Below are 22,019 nucleotides of genomic sequence, written 5' to 3' on the forward strand. Positions count from 1 at the left end.
TGGGAGTACTGCGTTGTTGTCAAGCAGAAACATTTTCTGTTAAATAAGCATTCTGCTACGACTCCTCCTAGGGTGAGTAGTGTTAAAGACAAGGCACGTTATTGAAACATATTTCCAGTGTTAACAACAGAACTGACATTACTTCTCATATTTTGTTGTCAGAGCTAAAAGCAGGATGGATAAGTTTAGTGCATGCAATGTTTTGTGCACATACTGGTACTAAAACTACTTACCCTTTTCTCATAGGATGATACTTTTGTGCCATATGGCTTCATTTTCAATTGTATGTATATATATATATGGTTAACCTGAAGACATTTAAAAATGCCAGAGCTTGGCTTGTCTCTCAAAATTCTCCTTCTGTTTTGAGACAGTCAAAAATGGAATGAGAAATAAGAGTATGGTAGACTTCAGTTATTTATCTCATTGCTAACTATTTTACAATTAAAAAAGCAATATCCCTATACAATTACAATTCTTAGAACAGGAGGCGATAAACATTCAATTGTAACATTACTTCTTTTTTAAAAAGGTGAAATTTTTGAACTGAGACTTAAACTCTATTTCACATCAATTTTTATTTGTAAAATAGATAGTAGTACCACACAGTTTTTAGCTTTACATTATTTACAGCCATATTTTATCAGCTTCTAAGGAACAAGAAGTCCTTGGGTAGCCTGATAGGGGCCACTTAAAAGACCTTCAGTGCACAAAAGCCCTTTCCACAAATCTTACAGTGTATGGGTGAGGGAGGTCACAGTGGGGGCAAATTTAAGATGGCTGCAATTTACTCCTATTCTAAGGTTCCTTTATGTTACTAAAGTGATGTAAATGTTTAAGTCAGAAGCACGTTTAAAATTACCAAATGAAAGGGGCTAATCTCCAAAAGCTCCCTGCCCTGATTTTTTTTGGCACAGAGAGAAGTTTTTAAGCTGCCATAACTGAAAGGCAGAAATTGTCCTCAGCAAGAACCAGTTTCTAGTGCCATTAAGCTCTACAGAAGAAATCTACTAAAATCCCTTGTTGAGCTTCACCCTTTTCTCTCCCATCTGCTGAAAACTGTTTAAATTATTACACACTGCCTAAGAAATTTTATTCTTCCTAACAGGATTTAAACTCTTTACTTTTATAAAATATTAACAACAGGATATGTTATGAACTATTAAGAAAAATACATTAATATTTCAGGATAATATACATGAAAGGAAATAAATCAGAACAATGCTTCAGTGGTATCAAAACTAAATGAGAACATCTAAGCAATTTACATTGATATGCTTCCACTGACCAGGATGTCACACTGACATGCCTCCCGTACTCCTTTTCACACACAAATCAACCCAAACACACACATCTATGAATGTGGTTAACAGAAGTTCAACTCTTTGGCCAGTCTTGCTGTGACTCCACGGCTCTACAGCAAGGCTTTTAACAATCCAAAGGCATATAAGTGCTCTAAAATCACAATGAGAGAAGACAACCTCACAGAGCTTATCTGGTGAGGGTAAAGTGACTTATCAAAAGCAAATGAGGAAAGGGGGATAAGCTAGGAAAGAATAAAATGCACAGACTGACTGTATGCATAGTGTTTAGCCAAGAAGTAACAAGAACGAAAACACACTACTCAACAGCAGGTTTTAGATAGTAACTTCAGTATAAAAGTATTAGTGACATTAAACTAATTTGAAAAAATTATAGCAGATGTAGATAGTGGAATTGCATATAATAAGGAAAATATTGTATTTTACCCTTTCCATGCAAGTAAAGACTGCTTAAAATTTCTTTGAAGTCCATTTCTGATGGCTGAGATTGTTACAAGCTTAACATCTGGAAGAAGAAAAATGAGGAAACCTAAAGGATGTACTTAGAGAGTGTTTGCATTTTGCCTGTGCTTTACTATTTAATGTTGTGAAGCTGTCCTGTTAACTCGGGCCCTCATTCAGGAAAGCACTTAAATCACGTGTCAAAATTTCATTGATTTCAGTGTGACTTAAGGCTTTGGCTTAAGTACTTTCCTGAATTATATATTATTTTCACTCTCTCTTACTTCTTTATGAAATTAATACAACTACTCAGAGTAATGTATTACTTAGTGTAAGGTTGGTTTTTAGACATGTGACATAGTACCTAACTGGACACCTCACTACCGTTTAACTAAAACAATTGATAAACTATGCATAATAGTGATGTGAATTACAGTAACAATAAAACTTCATTTTCCTATATAGTTTTTCAAAAAGGACAGAGGTAACCAGAAATCATCAACATTGCTAGAACTCTGTGTGATCTATGCCAAGGTAAGAGTAGAGTAAGTCATTTCACTATTTCAAAATAATGTAATTTTCCATCCAGATATGTTACAAATTAATGAAGAACTTATATATTTCATAGGAATAGAAAAGTTACATAATTTTTGGTGAGGTATCATAATAAATAATCATTCTTGTTAAATTTTGACAAAATGTAAAGAAATTGATCCGTACACATATTAAACATGCATTCATATTAGTTGCCATTTCTATTTGTGCTGCATTTTTTAATCCCATTAATTCATCTGCAGTTATTCACCAATTCTATGTTGTTTAAGGAGTCCCTAAATTTCAAAGGCTCTTAAGTGCCTTTAAAGTACATCTACCCAGATGTACATCAGAGAAGAATGAGGAGTGAACTAAAAGACTTCTATCTCTGGCAGGATTTTAACTTTCAGCTTCAACTTTCTGTCACATTTTGGGTGAAGAATGAGTGAAGAATTTTTCTTCCTATAATCCTTTGCTCATTTTCATTTGCCCCTGCCTGACTTAATTTCTGTGTTTCTTCGGAAAAACAAAGCTTTTATTTAATTATCTTTCCTTCTTTTGAACCCTATTCTGGCTTAGGCCAGATTCTACTTTGGGTCTCATTTCTCATGCCATCTTTCCTTGTGCTGTGGTCAAAAAGACAATGCCAATGAACCCTGATGGTAAGAAATTATGTTGCTTAGGGAACAGGTCTGAACTGCACCTCCAATAGGAAGAAGGTCTGTTAGGATAGATCAGGCTAAACCCATTGGAGGGGAGATAAAAACAAGGATCATAACTAAATCTGTATAATATATGGTCAGATTTAATCAGTATGGTTTTTCAAAAAAATGAATATTTTTGAGCAAATGTTTAAAGCAGTAAATGTGAATGTTTTATTTCAAAAAGTTTTGACAAGAGCTTTTCTGGAAAAGAAGCAAAGAATTGTCACAGGTCAAAACTGTATCTCTGAAACAGAAATAGTCAGCTTCTGCCATGGAAATAGAAATAGTTGGCTTCTGTCACGGAAATGGCAACTGGAAAAGAATCTCAGTGTTCTATACAAAGTTACAATATTTCATTAAAGATTTACAAAGAAAATGAAAAGCAAGTAGGAAAATTTGCAGGTGACTTTGTTTTACCTCCGCGACATATAAGAGGTCTGTGAAAATCAGTTATCACCGGAGCCCAGAGATACAGGTTAAGAAATAAGTATTTGCATGGATAACAAGAATAATTCATACTGATGATTTCTGTCACGAGGACTATATGAAGCAGTGTGTGAAACATTAGTTTTAAAACTGTTTTACTTCTTATATTTGAAATAATTCTCCAAATTAAACTTATATAAACTAATACTTTATAAGAAAACTATTTGCAAGGTAAACTGAGACACACTTATATTTTAGATGATTTTACTCTGTACATTTTTGCAGTGTTAGAAGCCATATACAGCACAGAAAGTTGTAAAGTATAATGTTTAATACCAGTCTAATGAAATACAAAACATTTTCACTATGACTCCAGATTAAAATTTTTAGTAGAGAGTTCTTTTAATCCAGTTCAGTTCCTTGATCTTACTTTTCACACAGCTTTACCAGCAGTTGTGCCAGCACAACAGAAGGGATGACACAGGGAGGGAACAGCAGCCAGGGGAGGGGGAAGCAGGAAAGAAGGGGTCAGAGTTGTATAAACTAACCTCGTGGCTAAAGAAATGTGTCCATTATCAACATCAACACATACAGGTAGTGGTGCTCCCCTTTACTGGAACTGTTTATAGAAATACAGCTAAATGAAACACTTTACAGCTGTAAATCCAGGTTTAAACTAGTGAATTAAAGTTACTGGCAGAAATGTTATTTTTAATATATTATATAAACACACATGACAAACTTAATTGGAAGAGATTATCAGCAGAATACCCTTACCAGTATTAGTCAACAGAGTAAGTGAGGTTCAGCTTTGAGCAAAAGACACACGTCTCGAAGAAGGAGGAGATGGGGAACTAAGAAAACTGTCATCTTCAGGAGTAGATTCAACAGCTGACAATGATTCGTAATACTCATCCTCTCCATCCAGCACTTTGATTTGGCTTGAAAGGAAAGAAACAATATTTATAAAGTTAAAATTTAGTTCTGTCAGTATCTTCAGAAATAGAAACTTCTCTGCGTTTGTAACAATGAAGAGTGCTAGTATAAGAAAGGAAAAAAAAAGATGGGGTCATTTGATGAGAAAGATACAGCTTTTATACATACTTTAACTACTATTACTTTTTTATTATTATACTCTGAATGGTCCTGAGGATCAGTGAAATGCAATACAGTCATTCAGTTTGTGTGTACAGAATGAGAGAACAAATATTTATATGCAATGGGCATTTACTTTGAGCAATGTGCCTTTTTTGTCTGTGTATGTTCCATGAGTATGATTTTTGTATCATATTTCAGATGACGGTTTGCTGTGAATATTAGCCAAAGACTACACTATCAATTTTTGGGGAAAGCCCTGTTGACAGCAAGGGGCTTTCATTTTCCTGTGATGTATGATGAGCACTGCAGTCCCACGTTAGTATTTTTATTCCCATAATACAAACTTTTTTAAACTAAGGGGAGGGAGATAAAATAAACCAAATCTTGTGCAGTTATGCAAAATTTTGGGTTTTAACCTTGACTCAAAGACCTCCTATTCATAACATTATATTCAGAAGATTCATAAACACCAGAGGACATAATACAGAAAGTTCTTGTATATGTTTGTAGTAAAATGCATTGCAAGAAGACCAAGCATCCATCCTCTGTGGTCTATGTAATCAGGCAAGGAAATATTCTGGCAATTCCATAGGAGCCAGCCTGGCTTTTTCTACCTATACCAGGTGATAACTGCTCATGTAACAATGAGAACTGACTCAGTTCAACAAAGAAGGAGCAACTCCCTCTGGGCTGAGTGGCCTCTCCATCAGTTTTTCAAATGTGCTCCCCCAGGAGGGCAGAGGCCCATCTGACTGTGCTGCTGCAAAGCTGGCAGGGCTCCTGGCCAAGTTCTAGGTCACAGAACTTCAGTTCAACACCCTTCATCTGGCATCCTTCACTAGTGCTAAATGCACTTAAAAATATGAAGAAGCTACTTTTTTGGTAGTAATAGTACTTAGACAGAGCTGGGGAGCATGTTTTGTAAGAATCAGTTCTAGTGTCTGCAGACAGCAGTTACATGCAAGTTTTACATTTGCTTCTGCAGAAAATGTCCAATGTCAATGCACAGAAATATGTTAATTGTTTATTTTTAGAAACCTCTCTAGAAAGTTTTGCATATTCTGTAATATCACAAAGGACTTCTTCTGTTTACAGTTGCTTAGAACTAAGAAGATAGATATTTACCCAAGTTTTCTTGGCTTCCTCTTGCTCCCTTGATATTCTAGAGTTCCCTGTGGAGAGGGCCAAGAACACACAGTCAAAGCAAAGCAGCAAGTCGTTAATTTTTAATTCAAAGTGATTTTGTGTTGAATGCAAGCAGATGCTGATAATATCAGAAGTCACAGCATAATTTTTTTGATCAAAGGGCTCAAGTGAGCCTGATGAAGCATGCATCTTGCTCGTCTTTGATAAACCACATCAATTATTCACCGTGAAGGCAGACATCCTGACATGAAAGCAACAGATAAAGAGCATAAGCACATGTTCAAGACGAGAGCAGAAGAACGTGGGGGTGGGGCTGGAGGGGCTGAAACAGGTATTAATAACAGAATTATTAACTGGAAACAAAGCCAGTAAAACAGCTTTATTGCCACTTTGAACTCACATTTAACTGGTTATAGTACATGTTGTCCTCAGGGCTATTCAGCATTTTGGGCTGCTGACATCGTCGACGAGGTGTTCTCAGCTTCTGTTCAAGACAGTTTTCTGAACCTACAGTAAGATAACACAATTTAGTTTTAAGCTGTGCCAGGTGCTGTGAACGTCTTAGCGCATTTTAGTCTATAAACAGTCTTTTCTTCTGTCCTGTTTGGTCCTGGATTTATTAGCAAGTTCTATCCAAAGTAAACAGAAACTCAGGAATCTTTGTTTTCTCTTTTGAAACTTAGTTCAAACACAAGTTTTTAAGCAGAACTTCATTTTTACTTTTTAACATTTTTTATTCTTTCATATATCTATATCCCATGGCTCCTTATTCCTTTCACACTTTATCTTAGTATCTTCTGTTATCTAAGCAGGAAATGAGGTATATTGTGCCTAGCTAGGGATATATCATTCAGGAGCAACAAAATCGTTTTTCTACAGTAGACAGTAATAAAGCCTTTGGACTGATGAGACTTCGTCCATTATCATCATTTTTATTATACAAAAAGGCTTCCTTCTTGACATGGCTCTCTATTTAATCAGAGTAACAGAATTGGTTTGGAATTACGCTTTCTTAATATAATTTGTGATGTGCTGTAAAGTAACAGTGGCTTAAAGTCATCTGGAAAGCAGAGTTTAAAGATGAAGGAAACATTTCAGAAGGGTTTCCGAAAAGAACTAACAGCCTTTCTTTTTTTTTTTTTTTTTTTTTGGGGGGTATTAAGGAAAAAGGACATTATGGTGTGCTGTACTCTATTTTACCAGGCATTTTCTGTGGCACATCCTCTAGTAGATTACCAGGAAAACTATTTTCAGGATAACTAAGTTACTAAAAGATACTCTAGGAGGTAAGAAAAGGTCATTCAAATAATTCTTCCGATGCCTTTGACTTTTCTGATATTTCCCTGTTAAAAATTATTTTAGTGACAGGATGAATAAAAACAGGTTTTGGTGGCACTGAAGGAAAAATATACATCTTATCACATATGCATTCCACACCGCACAGGGAACTTGTTCCAATACAAAAGACCAGCACAAAGATCAAGTAGCACATTGGTTCCTTTAAGCACTTCAAAGCTGAAGTTAATATGGCCTGTGCAGATGTGGGACTCCAATCTCACAAATCCATTGTAAGATCTGGCCTCAAGGAGCAGGTAACATTACAAAGGAGGTTTATTATGCACCCAGGTTTGCAGTTGGTATCTGCAATCTGAATGAGGAATGATGGCTGAACTTTGGCCTTTTGAGCCAAAAGCCTGACTGTCCTGGGAGATTTTTCTCTCTTTCACTGTCTTTCTCCCTCTAAACAGTAAAATTTGAAAGACACTGGTTTCCTCTCAGCGTGTGACTGCAATGTCTGTGTGGGAGAGGAGCACTTGTTCCATTCTATCACAACACCTGGGAGGGATGAGTGGGTTAAATGATCACCAGGACACTGATTGCAGAGCTGGGTCTAAAATTCAAAACAATTCTGTAGAGAAAGGTTATATTTATCCAGTAATACAAAATAACTTTAAAATAATACACTCACACTGCTTGCTAATTTATTATCCAATGCTTCAATACTTTATACTTTCAAGTTCAGTAAACCTTTGTTTTTCCTAAAAAGATTGTGATGGCTGAGCCTGAAACTTTGCTATTTACCCGTATTGTGAAAAACCAGACAAGGCAGAAGCTGTACCAGAAACTACTTCTGGGGAAATTGGGTGCCCAAATAATATCTGTGTCTTTGGAAAGTTTTTTCACTATGATTTAGATAGGATGCAATTTTGTTCTCTCTGAAGTCTCTGCAAGTTTTGCTAATGACCTGCCATAACTACATTTTAGTCTCTCTCTGCTCTGAAAGTTACTCAAATTGATCTTACAGCTTTCTGTCTCAGGACAGCAGAGTCCACAATTTTTGTAAGCAATGTTTTCAGTCACAAGGCCATTTGAGGTCCTTCTTATAGCAATATAGTTCTTGAATACCTCTCCATGAATAAATTTTCTATTCTAGCAAGAGACTGGTACGAACTCAGGTCCTCACAGTTTTGCATAATTTCACACACCTCTCTGCAGCTTTCCAGAAGCAAAACTACAGCACATAAATATTTAGAAATTTTCTAACAGTAGAATAATATGATGGGGTGTTCTTTTTTCTTTTCCCCTAGGTGCTCTTGTAGCCTTCACATTCTTTTTTCAAAACACTCATATGTATAGGTTGGTTTTTTTTAAATGTCTTTTTTTCATTAGGATTCTGAGACACTGACATTTTGCTCTACCTTTTAATCTGGATACTTAATTATTTCTGTGTATGCTATGGGTGGTCTGCAGCTTGTGTTCTCCAAAGGAAATACCCTTTCAGTGGGCCCATTTGTCTTAGTAGCATATAGTACAACAGTACAAAATCTGGTAACATTTATCATAAACTACCATATCTGGACAAAATGGTATTAACATGTGCTCCACACTCAGCAATTGAATAGGCATTTTAAATGCTGTTCTAAAATATTTTGCTTTGATGACAAACTTAAAGCCACCAACGAGAAAAAAGTCACTTGTCATTTTAATAGCAACAGCAGCAGCACCAGTATAATTAACAAGGTATTGTCTACACTGCATGAAAATTGTGCCAAGTGCCTCTGGCATGTCCAGGCTCCTTAGTTTGCTACAAATTTAGTGACCAGATGAGAGAGTGAGCACGTGTACTTTCTTCAGGTCATCCTTTAGCACCACTTTTTAAGACAGAGATCTGCCCCCCTTTTGTCTAAAAGAATACCTTTCCTTGTAACTCTAAGCGCAGAAACTCCTTAGGTTACAATTTCTTAACTGATAAACCCCTTATGGCAATGCAGAAATAACAAAGAGCAGGCAAAATGCTTTCTGCCAAGTGCACTGTGTCAGTTAATCTAAGTGTAGGGTACTGAGGTTCTAGGCATCCTCTTCTTTTCCTCTCTCAAACCCAGAGAGGCTGATACACATGGATGAGCAGGTTCATGTGGATGGTTCCCTAAAGCTACCACAAAACTGATATTGCTAATGGCTAATGCGTTAATCTGTTGGAGCAGAAAGTATTTATAAGCAAACAAACTGATGGTGTTTCTGTTTACTCCTCTATTACCACACTTGCTTATCTTTTTTATAACTCTGATACGTAAGAGCCCAAGCCAACAGATCAGGACCTTGCAGTGCTCAGAGAGAATAAAAAGATGTGTATTTTCAACTAAATGCAAAGTCAAACATTCGAGATACATTTTTATGAACTGGGAATTGCATACTTGGAAAGCAGTGTCTCCAGGAGAGATTTGGGAATTACGGATATTCAGCTGAATATGAAATAGACTGGGTGCAAAGAAGAGAGGACTACTCAATAGAAACAAGAAAACAGTTTCATCATTGTGTGTAGAATTATTTTGAAGTGGGTGCAGTAAAGTGCAAGAAAAATCTGAAATCGGGAAAATCTGCTATACAGTGAGAAATATAAGAAGACTGTTCCATTTCATTTTTTTTCAAAAGAAGGTTAAGAGGTGATTTGAAGCAAGTTTAAACCCCTGCATAGAAGGTGGAGGGTTTTTCATCTTCATAAACAAAAGTCTAAGCTATCTAATCATCAGAAATGGAAGAAAATTTTAGACCAGAAATACAGCACATACTAAAAGCAATCAATTAGGCAAAAAAGTATTTAGCAGTATGATGGAGGCTCAGGTTGAGATTAGAAGCTTTTAGGAAAGACATGTTTTGACTTAAGCTAAAGTTAAAAACTTTCAAAGATGCGACACTGATTACTTCTAGCTTAATAGGAATTAACTTTTTCTAGTGTGATTTTTATCACAAGTTTAATGCAGACTTTGTATTGATCTTTTGAATTCTGGGATATAGTTTCTGAATTTCCATGTTATTTTTCTTCTTTGCTTTCTTATGGCTGAAATGGAAATATTTTTCTTCAATTAGCCATCACATCCATCATACTGACACTTTTAATGACATCTCTTGGCTTGGAGATGATTAGCACATTTCTTATGCCTTATCTTATTTAGAAGATTTTTCTGTTTAAAAATCCATCCTTTCCATAAGCTGCAAAGGACTCTTTCAGAAATGTACAAACTGCCAAACAGTAAGATTTAACAACAGACTTCAAAGTGCTCTTTAGCACTGACACAAAGACTTTTGCATCTAGGATTTTGGCCCTGACCAATACTCAAAACAGTAGCTGCAAAAATGTATTTTTCTAATGACTTCCCATGGGGCAGATGACTTCACTTGATATGCAGTGAAGATCTCATCTTAGATGTCCTGACTGCCCTGCTTATCTTGGTATTGAAAACTTGGGGACCAGGCATTGGGCACACTTTGTCAGAGGAACCAAGAATCATCAGATTTTGCTCACTGAAATGAAACTAGGGTCCTCATAAGCTGTTCATGATTAAACCACTGCTTCAAAAACCCCTTGACACTGATAACCTTGCCAAACACTGCTAATTTTTCCTATGTGGAGAATTCTGCAGAGAAAATTGTGATGAGACAGCTACAACTGCATTTGGAACTTGTAAAATCCACTGATGCGAGTCAGATTGTTTAAGGTTGGTGCAGCACACCTGGGGCTCTAAAATCTGGATGACATCTTACTTCTTTGCAAGGAATGCACAGAAGGGTTCTTTGCCAATGTGTCAGTGCCCCAAAGAGGCTGTGTTGCCAATTCCCTCGCTGAAGGGACTTCATCCACCACAACACATAATAAAGGGCAGAGCTGAGTACTCTCATTTTCCTTCTGAAGCCATTTACACAAAGCAGGTTTGGAAGGGGTTAGTCTTGTCCCTTTTTCTCTTGTAGGTGAACACAAACCTAGTAGGACAGGAAGGGTAGTCCTTTTCTAATTACTCAAACAAGGAGATTTAGACTACGAGAAGGGGTAGTCTGTTAAAGGGCAGTCTGTTGAAGGAAAGGTAATGGGGCCATTTAGGGGACCATATATAATATTAACAGATGAGCAAATAAAGTAGATAAATCAGTATGACCAAGAAAAACAGTAAGCATGTAGCTGATTTCCAATCTATAATATCAGATGAAACATGAAAGTGCAACCCTTAATTATAAGCAAATATTAGCACAGACTCATGGGACCTCATCATAACATCTCAAGGTCTACATTCATGAAAATTTAAGCAATGTTTAAAATCATGTTAATTTGTTCTTTGTTTGTTTCTTTTCCTGCCAGTCTAATTTATTCCAAAAGACTTTGGTTCTCAAGCCTGGATATATTGATCATGCCCATGTAAAGCATTGTTATAGCCTGGGGAGAAGATTTTTGTGGAAAAACTTGTCTTTGTTCTCCTTTGATAATTTATATGTATTTTGATGTTTTCAAGTTTCCAGTTTTGAATCATTTTTCAAGACAGCAAGTTAACTTCACTTTTCCTCTTGAAGTCTTAGGCAAATGCAGAAATGACCTCACAGACAACGACAATATACATCCTCCTGGACCATACCAGTGGATAATTATATGCAGCATGTTGATTTCAAGGAACAGCTACATTTTCTTGTGTGCCATACAAGTGTGTTTAAGCAGAGGACTCAAAGGGCTAATGATTCTGGTCCCACTCATATCAGTATTAAATGGGAGTGACTGAACATCACTTATGCAGTAAAAATTGCTGTAAATTAACTAGACTTCGTGATTTTAATTATTTTGGCTTTATTTAAAAAAGGAAGTATTTACAAAGGGCATACAGTGTGGCTATGAGTGTTCACACCAAAAGTATTTTTCTTCCTTTTACATTTCTATGATTCTCCACCATTTGCACAAATTTGTATCACACCCGAAGTGCAAAACAGGACTAAAATGCAAAATGGGAGTAAAACAAAAAATGTGCCTGAGAAGCAGCGTGAATACTCAGGCATTTAGTCCCCACTGAGCTCCTGCTGTGCCTGCCTGCCATACCCAATCCAGTTAGCACAGAACTATCTTGCACATCCCTGTACCAGACTGCAGTCAGTGTGGCTTTAGCATGAGCACACTTTAGGAGACACCAGGCCCACATCACAGCATATTTGTACCCTGCCTGTTAAATGCTACCAACTATAAATGCATCAGAAACAAGGACAGGATAACAAGTCTAACAGGCTTCATGGAATACCTAGTGTAGAATAATCTGTAGCTTCATTTGGAAATAATAAAGTTATCCTGTCTATGCTACATAATTATATTATGGTAGTTCTGCAAAAATGCTGGAGGTTGATAGAAAATAAACACACTACCTCTGTAAGATTTTAATCTCAGCGCAGGCAAAAGCACACCAAGAGACAACACAGGGTAGGAGAGAATAAACAGCAAGACTACTTGGTGACTTGAGTAATGAGGTATGTCTCCATTATCTTCTTTTCCCTTCTGAGGTTAGTAAGAGGGAAAAGAGAAAACTACTGGAAACAGAAATTGACAGAAAAAAGACAAAAAAATAAACTATTAAGTAAAGTCCTGAGAAACTAAGGAAAAGAAGAAAAGGGAATAAGCAACCATTAACGGTGAAACAGTAGAACCTAAATTCTGGCATCAAAGGATTAAATTAATCTAGTAATATCAGGAGCCTGAAGGCATATTGACATATTTAACACTATTAACATATTTAACACTATTAACAGTTGTAATTCTGTCCAGAATATTTCATGCTTACCTACCAGTAGCTTCAGACCTCTGCAAATGTTCAATAAGGCCATCCATTATGTTAATATAATGAGATCTAGTATGATGGGAACCATTCTTGCCACCAAATTCCCTTCGTCCCTTCCTCTACATAAGAGTGTCCAGGACTATTTATAGGGGCTGGCACTCTTCATGCTGCTAGTGACAAGCAAGCATGGAAAGAACAATAAATCAGATACGCTTTGAGGAGTTACAAGGCCTCAGCCATTGCTAACTCTCACAAAATGTCTTACTGAAGCTTCATGTAAGTGTTGCTAATGTAAAGGATGCTCACTACTTTTAAAATACATATATTAATGCTTAGAAAGAATGATTAATCCTTAGCAAATCCTGCAACTCCAGTGTACTTAAAGTTCTTACCTGGATTTGGTAGGTAAGAATAGTATCACAGGTTTAATTATCTTCAGTGTCAAGTGCTTTGCAGTCTAAGTCTGTAGCTCCATATGTAGTTACCAGATTCACCAAAAACACAGAATCTGGAGGGGTAAAAAGTCCTATAGGAAGATTTAATGTAACAGAAAACCAAGCTTCATGACCACCTTGGATCCCCCACACAACTGTGGTGAACTAGAATTCTGTTTATTCAGATGGAGTGTGCTCATAGTGCCAAGAGCCATAGACTGCTGGGGAAATTAGTGTAGCCTCTTTGATGTCATGTGCATCCCAGAATCTGCTAAAACTGTGAGCACAGTCTTTTGTTTATAACCCTAAACAGAACCATTCAAATACACACACTGAAAGAACTTGTAACAGAAGCAAAGCATTTTCTTCCACCCAGTGATTCATTATGTACAGCTTCATTTTGGATACTGCAGTTATATGCAAAGCCATATGCTTTAGATTACAAAGCACACTAAGCAAAGAATAAGTTTTTCAAGATGGTACGTAAAGGCTGTTTTTGCATCTGTTTGTTGCCAATGACCCAGATGATACTGTCATTAGAACAACAAATATTTTATGTGAAATCAATCATTTAGCTGTCTCTGAACCCTGAGACAATGGTTTTTAGATACACTTTGCTGGGAAACAAGATCCATAAATAGTTAGAATCTTGGCTTTTGCTGTTTTTTTCCCTTCCAACACAATTTGGATCCTTCAGTATTTGTCAGTTCTTTCAGTGATTTGACTGCAGAGGGAAAAGGCAGAGATTAAACAAAGCATACCAAAGAATGAAACTGTCAGTGACTAACACTGGTAAGATTCAAACCTGTCAGCAAACAGCACGCTTCTACAGGTACAGTCCTGAAGACGTGTCTTCCTATATGTTGAATATACACAAGCCCTCATATGCCCTGCACATAATAACATATTACACTGGGCTCCAGAGGTGTGGCAACTAGTCAACTAACTACTCAAATCCAAGAGTTTTACGTAGCTACAACCTTAACATCAGGGAAAAAAAATTCATCTAAGCCATCTGAATAACAGAAACTACTTCTGGACAATGCAGGAAACTTAAAAGACCATTATTTTTCTTTCCCTCCTTAAACTTGACCCAAGGTGGTTGTGGAAGCTGCTTTTTTGTTAATTCATAGAATCATAGAATGGCTTGGATTGGAAGAAACCTTGAAGATCATACAGTTCCAAATCCCCTAATGCAGACAGGGACACCTTCCACTAGACCAGGTTCCTCAGAGCCCCATCCAACCTGGCCTTGAACACTTCCAGGGATGGCGCAGCCACACCTTCTCTGAGGAATGTGTTCCAGTGTTTCACCACTCTTAAAGAATTTCTTCCTAATATCTAATCTAAATCCACTCTTTCAGTTTGAAGTCATTCACCCTTGTCCTGACACTATGTGCCCTTGTAAAAAGTTTCTTTCCATCTTTCTTTTAAGCCCCCTTTTTAGGTACTGGAAAGCTGCAATTAGGTCACAATGAAGCCTTCTCTTTGCCCGGCTGAACAAACTGAATTCTCTTAGCCTTTCCTCATAGGAGAGGTGCTCCATCCCTGTAATCAACTTGGTGGCCCTCCTCTGAACTCTCTCCAACAGGTCCATGTCCTTCCAGTGCTGGGAAACCCTAAGCTGGATACAGCACACCAGGTGGGGGTCTCATGAGAGCAGAGCAGAGGGGCAGAATCACCCCCCTCGACTTGCTAGTCACGCTGCCCTTTGTGCAGCCCACGATACAACCGGCTTGTGATCTTTTCAGGAGACAGTTACTGATGAAAACCAGGGCATTCCAAGTATGCTGGAATTACTACATATCACAGCATATTTTCTGTTTCTAGAGGGCCTCCCTAATCCAGTAGCCACCAGGTGATAAGAAATATCTATCTCACATTATTACGTGAGGTAAGTGATGTATCTCTCGCTGTTTGAGCAATGCTGTATGATCAATACGAGTGAATGAAGAATTTCACAGGAGAAAAACCTATCAAGAGCAATCAAATACAAAGAGATCACTTCCAGATTGAGATATCCCTGAGCCACAAACTATGTTAGGCTGGAGAGTGTTCTGGGCAAGTATCTCTGCTTGCCCTACTTCTGTACTATACCCTAGGCTTTTCCTCTTGGTTACTGTGAGAGAGAGAAAATTAGGATAAACAGATTTGGATGGGACTGGAAATGCTCTTTCTTATGGTTTTCTTTTTCTTTCTTTTTTTTTTCTTTTGGTAAGGTTGCTAACATTCAAATGACCAGAAAAGAGATCAATTAAAATAAATTCAAGCAGAACAAATCCCCAAGAAGCACCTGAACCTGAGGTAACTTCTCATAAGGTACGTGTCAGAGTCTTCAATGTAAAGATCATTTCAAGGTCAACTGTAAGTGTTTATGGCAGGAAGATTGTATTACACTTGCCTTTCTGTTAGCAGTGCATCAGATCAGGCTGAGCTTATGGAAGGCAGAAATTGAAATTCCATGCAAAGATGAACACAAAGGAAAGCCAAACATTCTTCAGTTTTCTGGACATGCCCCATTTTCCCTTCTCCATGAGTATTTGTCTGAGGTGTCCTAAAGTAGAAACACTGGGACACCTACACAGGCATTTTGCACCAAAAGGCTTGCCATTATACAAGCTTGTCTTATCAGCACTATGCCATGTTTGGGACTCAGCCTGTTGATGCAGTTTATTTATTTAGTGAAGTTAAAGCAAATAGGATTAAAAAGTATCTCAAGTGAAATTTTGTCCTTCTCTGTCTTCCAAAGTAAAACCACATATCATGTTGGAGGTATGAGAAATTTTCAAAATTTCTCAGAAACAAAAGATATCAAAAAATTCTCACAAACATTGCATCAACAGTGGAGCCACTCATGATACTTCTCCACAATAAGATGACAGTTATGCCTTCAAAGAAGAATTAGGATGATGATTTAGTCAATATGATTGAATAAATAGCTTTGGCAACTTTAAAATACAAATCCAAAATAACATGACAGTATCATCAATTTTAGAGATAGTCTCCAAAACACATTTGGAGCTACTAATGCACAAGCTTTTAAACTGCAGATTGTGGATCTCAAGAGCTGCATATCACGTGCTAATATGCCTCAGAAAACTCACTGGACAATTGGCACTGGTTCATCTTGTGGATTCTAGCTAATAAAAGCAAAGCATAAGGGGAAAAAGATGAAACAAACATAAAAAGTAAACACCGAGATTAACTTTTAAAAGTAGCCAAAACATTCCGTGCATTAAAGAAGAGTAACAAATCACAAATACCCTTCTAATGCTGCTTCTCTACAGAGCCAACTATTGAAATTGCCAAAAATGCATCGTACAGTTACAGGGAGTTAGTCTGTGTAATCAAAAGTAGGGCAGGAGGCAATCTGTAAGTTCACACTCAGTTAAGATGTGGTTCATAATGGTCTGTGTTTCAGAGTTGCTGTTGTAGCATATAGCCTGGATGCATTTAAAGGTAACCCCTCACCTTCTTCCAAACTGTAATAATAGCATTTTTATCCCACACCCTCAGAGATTAAGCCACTTGATTGACTTTGAATTCTGGACACACAGGAAATTTGTATTAATTTAGCATAATGATGAGGCGCAATAAAGGCTCTGTGGAACCACAACAGCATGGTCTCTAAGGTTTTGTTCGTTACAGAAACACAATTTGCATATCTAAAGGCTTGAAACCATGGGTCCATATTGATACAACTAGTATTTCAAATTTGAGTGTAGCAGATTCAGCATATATTTCAAAGAATAAATGGTAGAAGCCCAAGATAAAACTCTCAGAAGATTTCTTCATTAAGAAAGAAGGTCTTTTTCTGAATTCAAGGTAGTTGGCAGCAGTAGGTTTTAAAGGAAGTAATAAAGAAAGCTTGACTGAAGCATACAAAAATGCCAACAGTTAGATATCTGCTTCCCAGTGTTGCTACAGTGAATTGGTCTAACATTTGCAAATGTTGGAAGAAAAGGAGGTATCTTGGCTAGATAAAGGAAACTAATTCTGCTGATTCGTGTTCTCCAGCAATCCATTTCTTTAAGGGGTTGTTAGGTGCTACTGGGACCCCTAATACTAGACCCTCAATTTATGATGGTTCACAAGTGATCTACAGATCAAACTCAGGCCAGTAAATTCAGAGGCAATATTTCAAAAGAGAAATATGAAGAAGCATAATCAAACTATTCATTCAATGACAGATTTCAAAAAATAAACAGGGCTAGAAAAAACCTTCAGGCTTTAAAGATGTGAAAGAGCATCTATGTTGTTTTTTTTTCCTGCTTCCAAATCCAAATCACAACCATTTATTGGCAGCTTACACTATGAATCTAGAAGCAGAATTCTAGACTTGTATAAAAATAAGGGGTCATAATTTCCAAAGGTGCAGTTTGTTAACTTTCACCCTGAAACAGTAGATGGGAGCTTACAGTAGTACCAAACTGTACTCAGAAAGTGAGGAAAAAAAAAGAAGAAAACTGAGGGACGTCTGCAAAGAATTCCAACCCTAAGATCTCAATACTAATAAAGCAATTTTAAGCTATGTATTTCATGATACCTAGCAACACCACCTGCAGTAAGAGTTTGGGGAGTGCAAAGCATATAGAGTATGCAGAATTTTCATCCAATACTTCCTAAATGCTTTTAAAGAAAATTTTAAAGAAAAATTTGGTGAAGACTTCAGCTCATCAGGGCAGAGGAAGATATACACACATGCACACATATACAAATAAAGTAAGTTGACTTTCTGGTATTATAGTGACTTGCTTATGTGACAATATATTGTTTTGTTCTAAACTCACCTTTTTTGACAGGGCACAGCTTGCATTAGTATATCAGCTCACTGTATTATATTCCCCTCTGAACACAGTCTTTGTACTTGATTGTCACTTATTTAAAATGGTAAATGCTACAGAATTAGTTAGATTCCTTATTTCTCTCATAAATACATGACTAACTAATTCAAGTGACTTTGATGGCATTTTATTCCTCAGAACTTGATGAATCCTTCTTTACCAAAATGAGCAGTGATTTCAGGGTTCAAACTGAGGCACTGGAAGGGCTGATTTTTAAACCATTATTTCCAGAAGATCACCCCTTCTGGAAAATCAGGCCCCTTCATGGTGTTTTAGTGCAGGTACAGGGAATTTCTTGTCAATCCAGAAAATACAGAACAAGTGATTTCAGAAATTTTTTTTGTGGAGTTGATTTGGATGCATTTTCTTCCTCCTAACTACTACAGATATTCGATTTTTTTTCAACCTCTTTCTTACAAGTCTGTACTAGATTCTTGGCTGGTAATTGAATAGTGTATCCCTATAGAATAGCTTTTGATATAACAATGTCAAAATTGGCTTGTGTCCTGATTCTGTACTTTGGTCTGTGGGTATTGCAGAGTATGCAAAGTTTGTGAATTAACACTTTATTAACTACTGTGCACAAATTCCTTGGGTGAATGACCTACAAAGGACCAGAAAGAGTTACCACATGACCAAACTAGCGCATGTGTACCCACTGCCACAGAATGCCACTTCCGATTTGCTTCTTTCAGATAGCCAAGAAGTATGGCCATATTAACATAACTCTCTTCCATAACATATCCTACTTCTCAGAAGCACTAATTAGCTTAGGCACGGCACTGCACTCATCCAGCTATACTGCCTCCGGGGTCTGATTCACATCTAGCTTGAGCAGCTTTGCAAAGCACTGGCATGTGTTGAGTTGCTATATCATAAATTTATATTACAGCTTATTCTGTACTAACTTTCCCATGGAGACAAAACCTAAAATTCAGTTTTATCGCTGTGAACAGATTCATCAAAATCTCCTACTGAAGTAATGCCATATAATGACAATATCCTGCTCCCAGTAGAAAGGCTCATGTTTGTGAAAACACAAACATGGGTGCACACCTTCACTACTAGAATTAGTTCCTCTGAAGCCAGCCCCAGCACTAAGCATATGATACAAGGGAAAAATTGGAAAGTATCAGAAGATTACACCGATATTAATACAGTTCAGAGAAATATGAGTAAAATGAAAATGTATAATAGCACATATAATAGAATGTTAACTCCTCGGGGGTCCATCAGTACTGGTCACTTTTCAAACATCACCTCCTAAGAGCACAGGAGCAGCAATTCCCAAATGCTGAAAATCAAGCGGGTCAGGCAGAAGGCTGGCTTGGCTGAGCAGGGATCTTCTCTTGGAAATAAGGCATTAAAAGGAAGGTGTATGCCCAGTGGAAGCAAGGTCAAGAGACATGGGAAGGATACAGAGATGCTGCTTGCCACTGTAGGGAGAAAATTCATGCAGCCAAAGCTCAGCTGGAGTGGCAGCTGCCAGAAATGTGGGGGACAATAACAAGAGTTTTTTCAAATATATTAATGGCAATAGGCAGTGTAGAAATATCATTAGTCTGTTACAGTATGAGGATGCTCACCTCCCAAACAGGGACAGAGACAAGGCAGAAGTGTTTAATGTTTTCTTTGCCTCTGTCTTCAACATGGATGATGGACCAAGGGGGTCTCAGTGCCCTGAGCTGGAGGACCATGACTCAGAGAATCATCAACTCCCAGTTGACTCTGAAATTGTGCAGTATCTGCTGCTCCAGCTGGATCCCTACAAATCTATGGAGTTCTGAATCCTCAAAGAGCTGCTGATGTCATTGCAAAACCTCTCTCGATGATTTTTGAGTGGCTTGGGAATCTGGATGGGTCCCAGCTGATTGGAAGCTGGTGAATGTCATCTCGATTTTCAAGAAGGGCAAGAAGGAGATCCCTGGAAACCACAGGCCTGTCCGTCTCACCTCGGTGCCTGGTAAAGTTATGGAAAAGATTATTCTGTCAAGTATTGAAAAGCACCTGGAGGACAACACAGTCATTGATCACACAGCCAGCATGGCTTGTTGAACTTGATTTCCTTTCATGATGAGGTAACCCACCTAGCTGATCCAAGGAAGCCAATTGATGTCATCACTTTGGATTTCAGTAAGGCTTTCAATACTGCCTCTCACAGTATCCTGCTGGACAAACTGTCCAGCACACAGGTGGATAAACACATCATGTGATGGGTGAGCACAGAGGGTAATAGTGAATGGGGTAACATCAGACTGGACACCTGTCACTACTGGGGTGCCACAGGGCTCCATCTTGGGCCCTGTGCTCTTCAACATCTTCATAAATGACTTGGAGAAAGGACTGGAAGGAATACTAAGCAAGTCTGCAGATGACACAAAACTGGGAGGAGCTGTTGACTCCCTCAAAGGCCCTGCAAAGAGACCTGGACAAATGAGAGGGCTGGGCAATCATCAACCATATGAAGTTCATCAAGGGAAAGTGCTGGATTCTGCACCTGCAATGGGGCAACTCTGGACATATGGACAGACTGGGAATGAGAAGCTGGAAAGCAGTGCCATTGAAAGGAACCTGGAGGTCCAGGTCGATGGCAAATTGAGTATGAGTCAGCAGTGCCCTGGTAGCCAGGAGGGCCAACTGTGTCCTGGGGGGGCATCAGGCCCAGCATCACCAGCCAGTTGAGGGAAGGGATTCTCCTGCTCTGCTCTGCACTGGAGCAGCCTCACCTTGAATATTGCATGCAGTTTTGGGCACCACAACACAGGAAAGATATTAAGCTCTTAGAAAGCATCCAAAGGAGGGCCATGAAGATGGTGAAGGGTCTTGAGGGGAAGCTGTATAAGAAGTGGCTGAGGTCACTTGGTTTGTTCAGCCTGGAGAAGAGGAAACTGAGGAGAGAATCACTGCACTTATAACTTCCTTGTGGGAGGAAGAGGAGGGGCAGACACTGATCTCTTCTCTGTGGGAGGAGAGGTACCTGAGGGAATTGCCTGAAGTTGTGTCAGGGGAGGTTTAGTTTGGGTATCAGGAAAAGGATTTTCACCCTGGTGGTTGGGCACTGGAACAGCCTCCCCAGGGAAGTGGTCACAGCACCAAGCCTGACAGAGTTCAAGAAGCGTCTGGTCTCAGGTATATGGTTTGATTCTTGGGGATGGTCCTGTGCAGGGCTAAGGGTTGAACTAGATGATCCTTGTGAGTCCCTTCCACATTCTATGATTTATCCCTTTTTATTAGTGTCAATCAATAACACATATTTGTCCAAAACAAATTACTGTTCTTTCATCATTAATTTGGCATAATTTTGTTCACAACATTATTTACACAGAACCATAAATCCTTATTTTTATTTGTAAAATACACAGGAGAGGTTAACTACATTTATCAAACTTTTTTGCAATCTGCATGTCTCTGCTATTAGGACTTAATCTGGGAAGTTAGTGCAGAGATACAAAACATATTAGGTAGCTGTTTTGCCATATGAAGTCTTAGCTTCACATGGTTCATTTTTCAGAGAAAGAGGGCTCTAGTTACTTGGTTTCAAAATGAAGCATTACAGGGCAGGATGTGGGCAGGCTGGCTACACAGCTGCTGTGTGGCCTGTGATGAGAAGGTGCCTGTACCATCTGACAGTGCCAGCAAAGGGCTTATGTCTTAATTACACTTGTCCTTCCTTCTTTTTCCCCCATGGCTACAGATAACCAGGACTAGGATAACAGTTTGAACATACACAGGATGTGCAACATCAGCCTTGTGAGGGATGAATTTCCCAGTTATTGCTGCTGAAGTGTTAAATACAGATGTCTAATGATGACATTCTAAACACGATCATTACTTATTTCACTGGAGCTCAACCCTCTCCTGGTGGGAGAGGGTCCAATGGGACCAAGGAGCTGAGGGAGCACATCTGGTTATCTTTTCTAGTTTTATCTGTGGATTATGCAAATAGTCAGAAGTAAATGTTTCATGTCCTGTCATGTATCACAGCACT

The 22,019-nt window shown here is 38.2% G+C and overlaps 1 protein-coding gene across 14 annotated transcripts in view; it reads right to left on the minus strand.

The window, feature by feature from the left end:
- Positions 1-22,019, minus strand: part of MYO3B (myosin IIIB) — a 210,700-nt gene that overhangs the window by 10,843 nt on the left and 177,838 nt on the right. For 12 of the 14 annotated variants that reach the window (XM_064660901.1, XM_064660902.1, XM_064660909.1 and 9 more), the window contains 3 exons: positions 6,072-6,178; positions 5,651-5,697; positions 3,149-4,368 (listed from right to left, as the gene is read on the minus strand). In XM_064660901.1, coding sequence (XP_064516971.1) covers positions 4,233-4,368; positions 5,651-5,697; positions 6,072-6,178 — 290 coding nt within the window. In that variant the 3' untranslated portion in view covers positions 3,149-4,232. Of the gene's footprint in view, positions 1-233; positions 1,828-3,148; positions 4,369-5,650; positions 5,698-6,071; positions 6,179-22,019 lie in introns of those variants that run through there. The other 2 variants (XR_010431949.1, XM_064660906.1) reach the window with 2 other exon arrangements.

Source organism: Pseudopipra pipra, chromosome 7, assembly GCF_036250125.1.
Source record: "Pseudopipra pipra isolate bDixPip1 chromosome 7, bDixPip1.hap1, whole genome shotgun sequence".
Taxonomy (NCBI): Eukaryota; Metazoa; Chordata; class Aves; order Passeriformes; family Pipridae; genus Pseudopipra; species Pseudopipra pipra.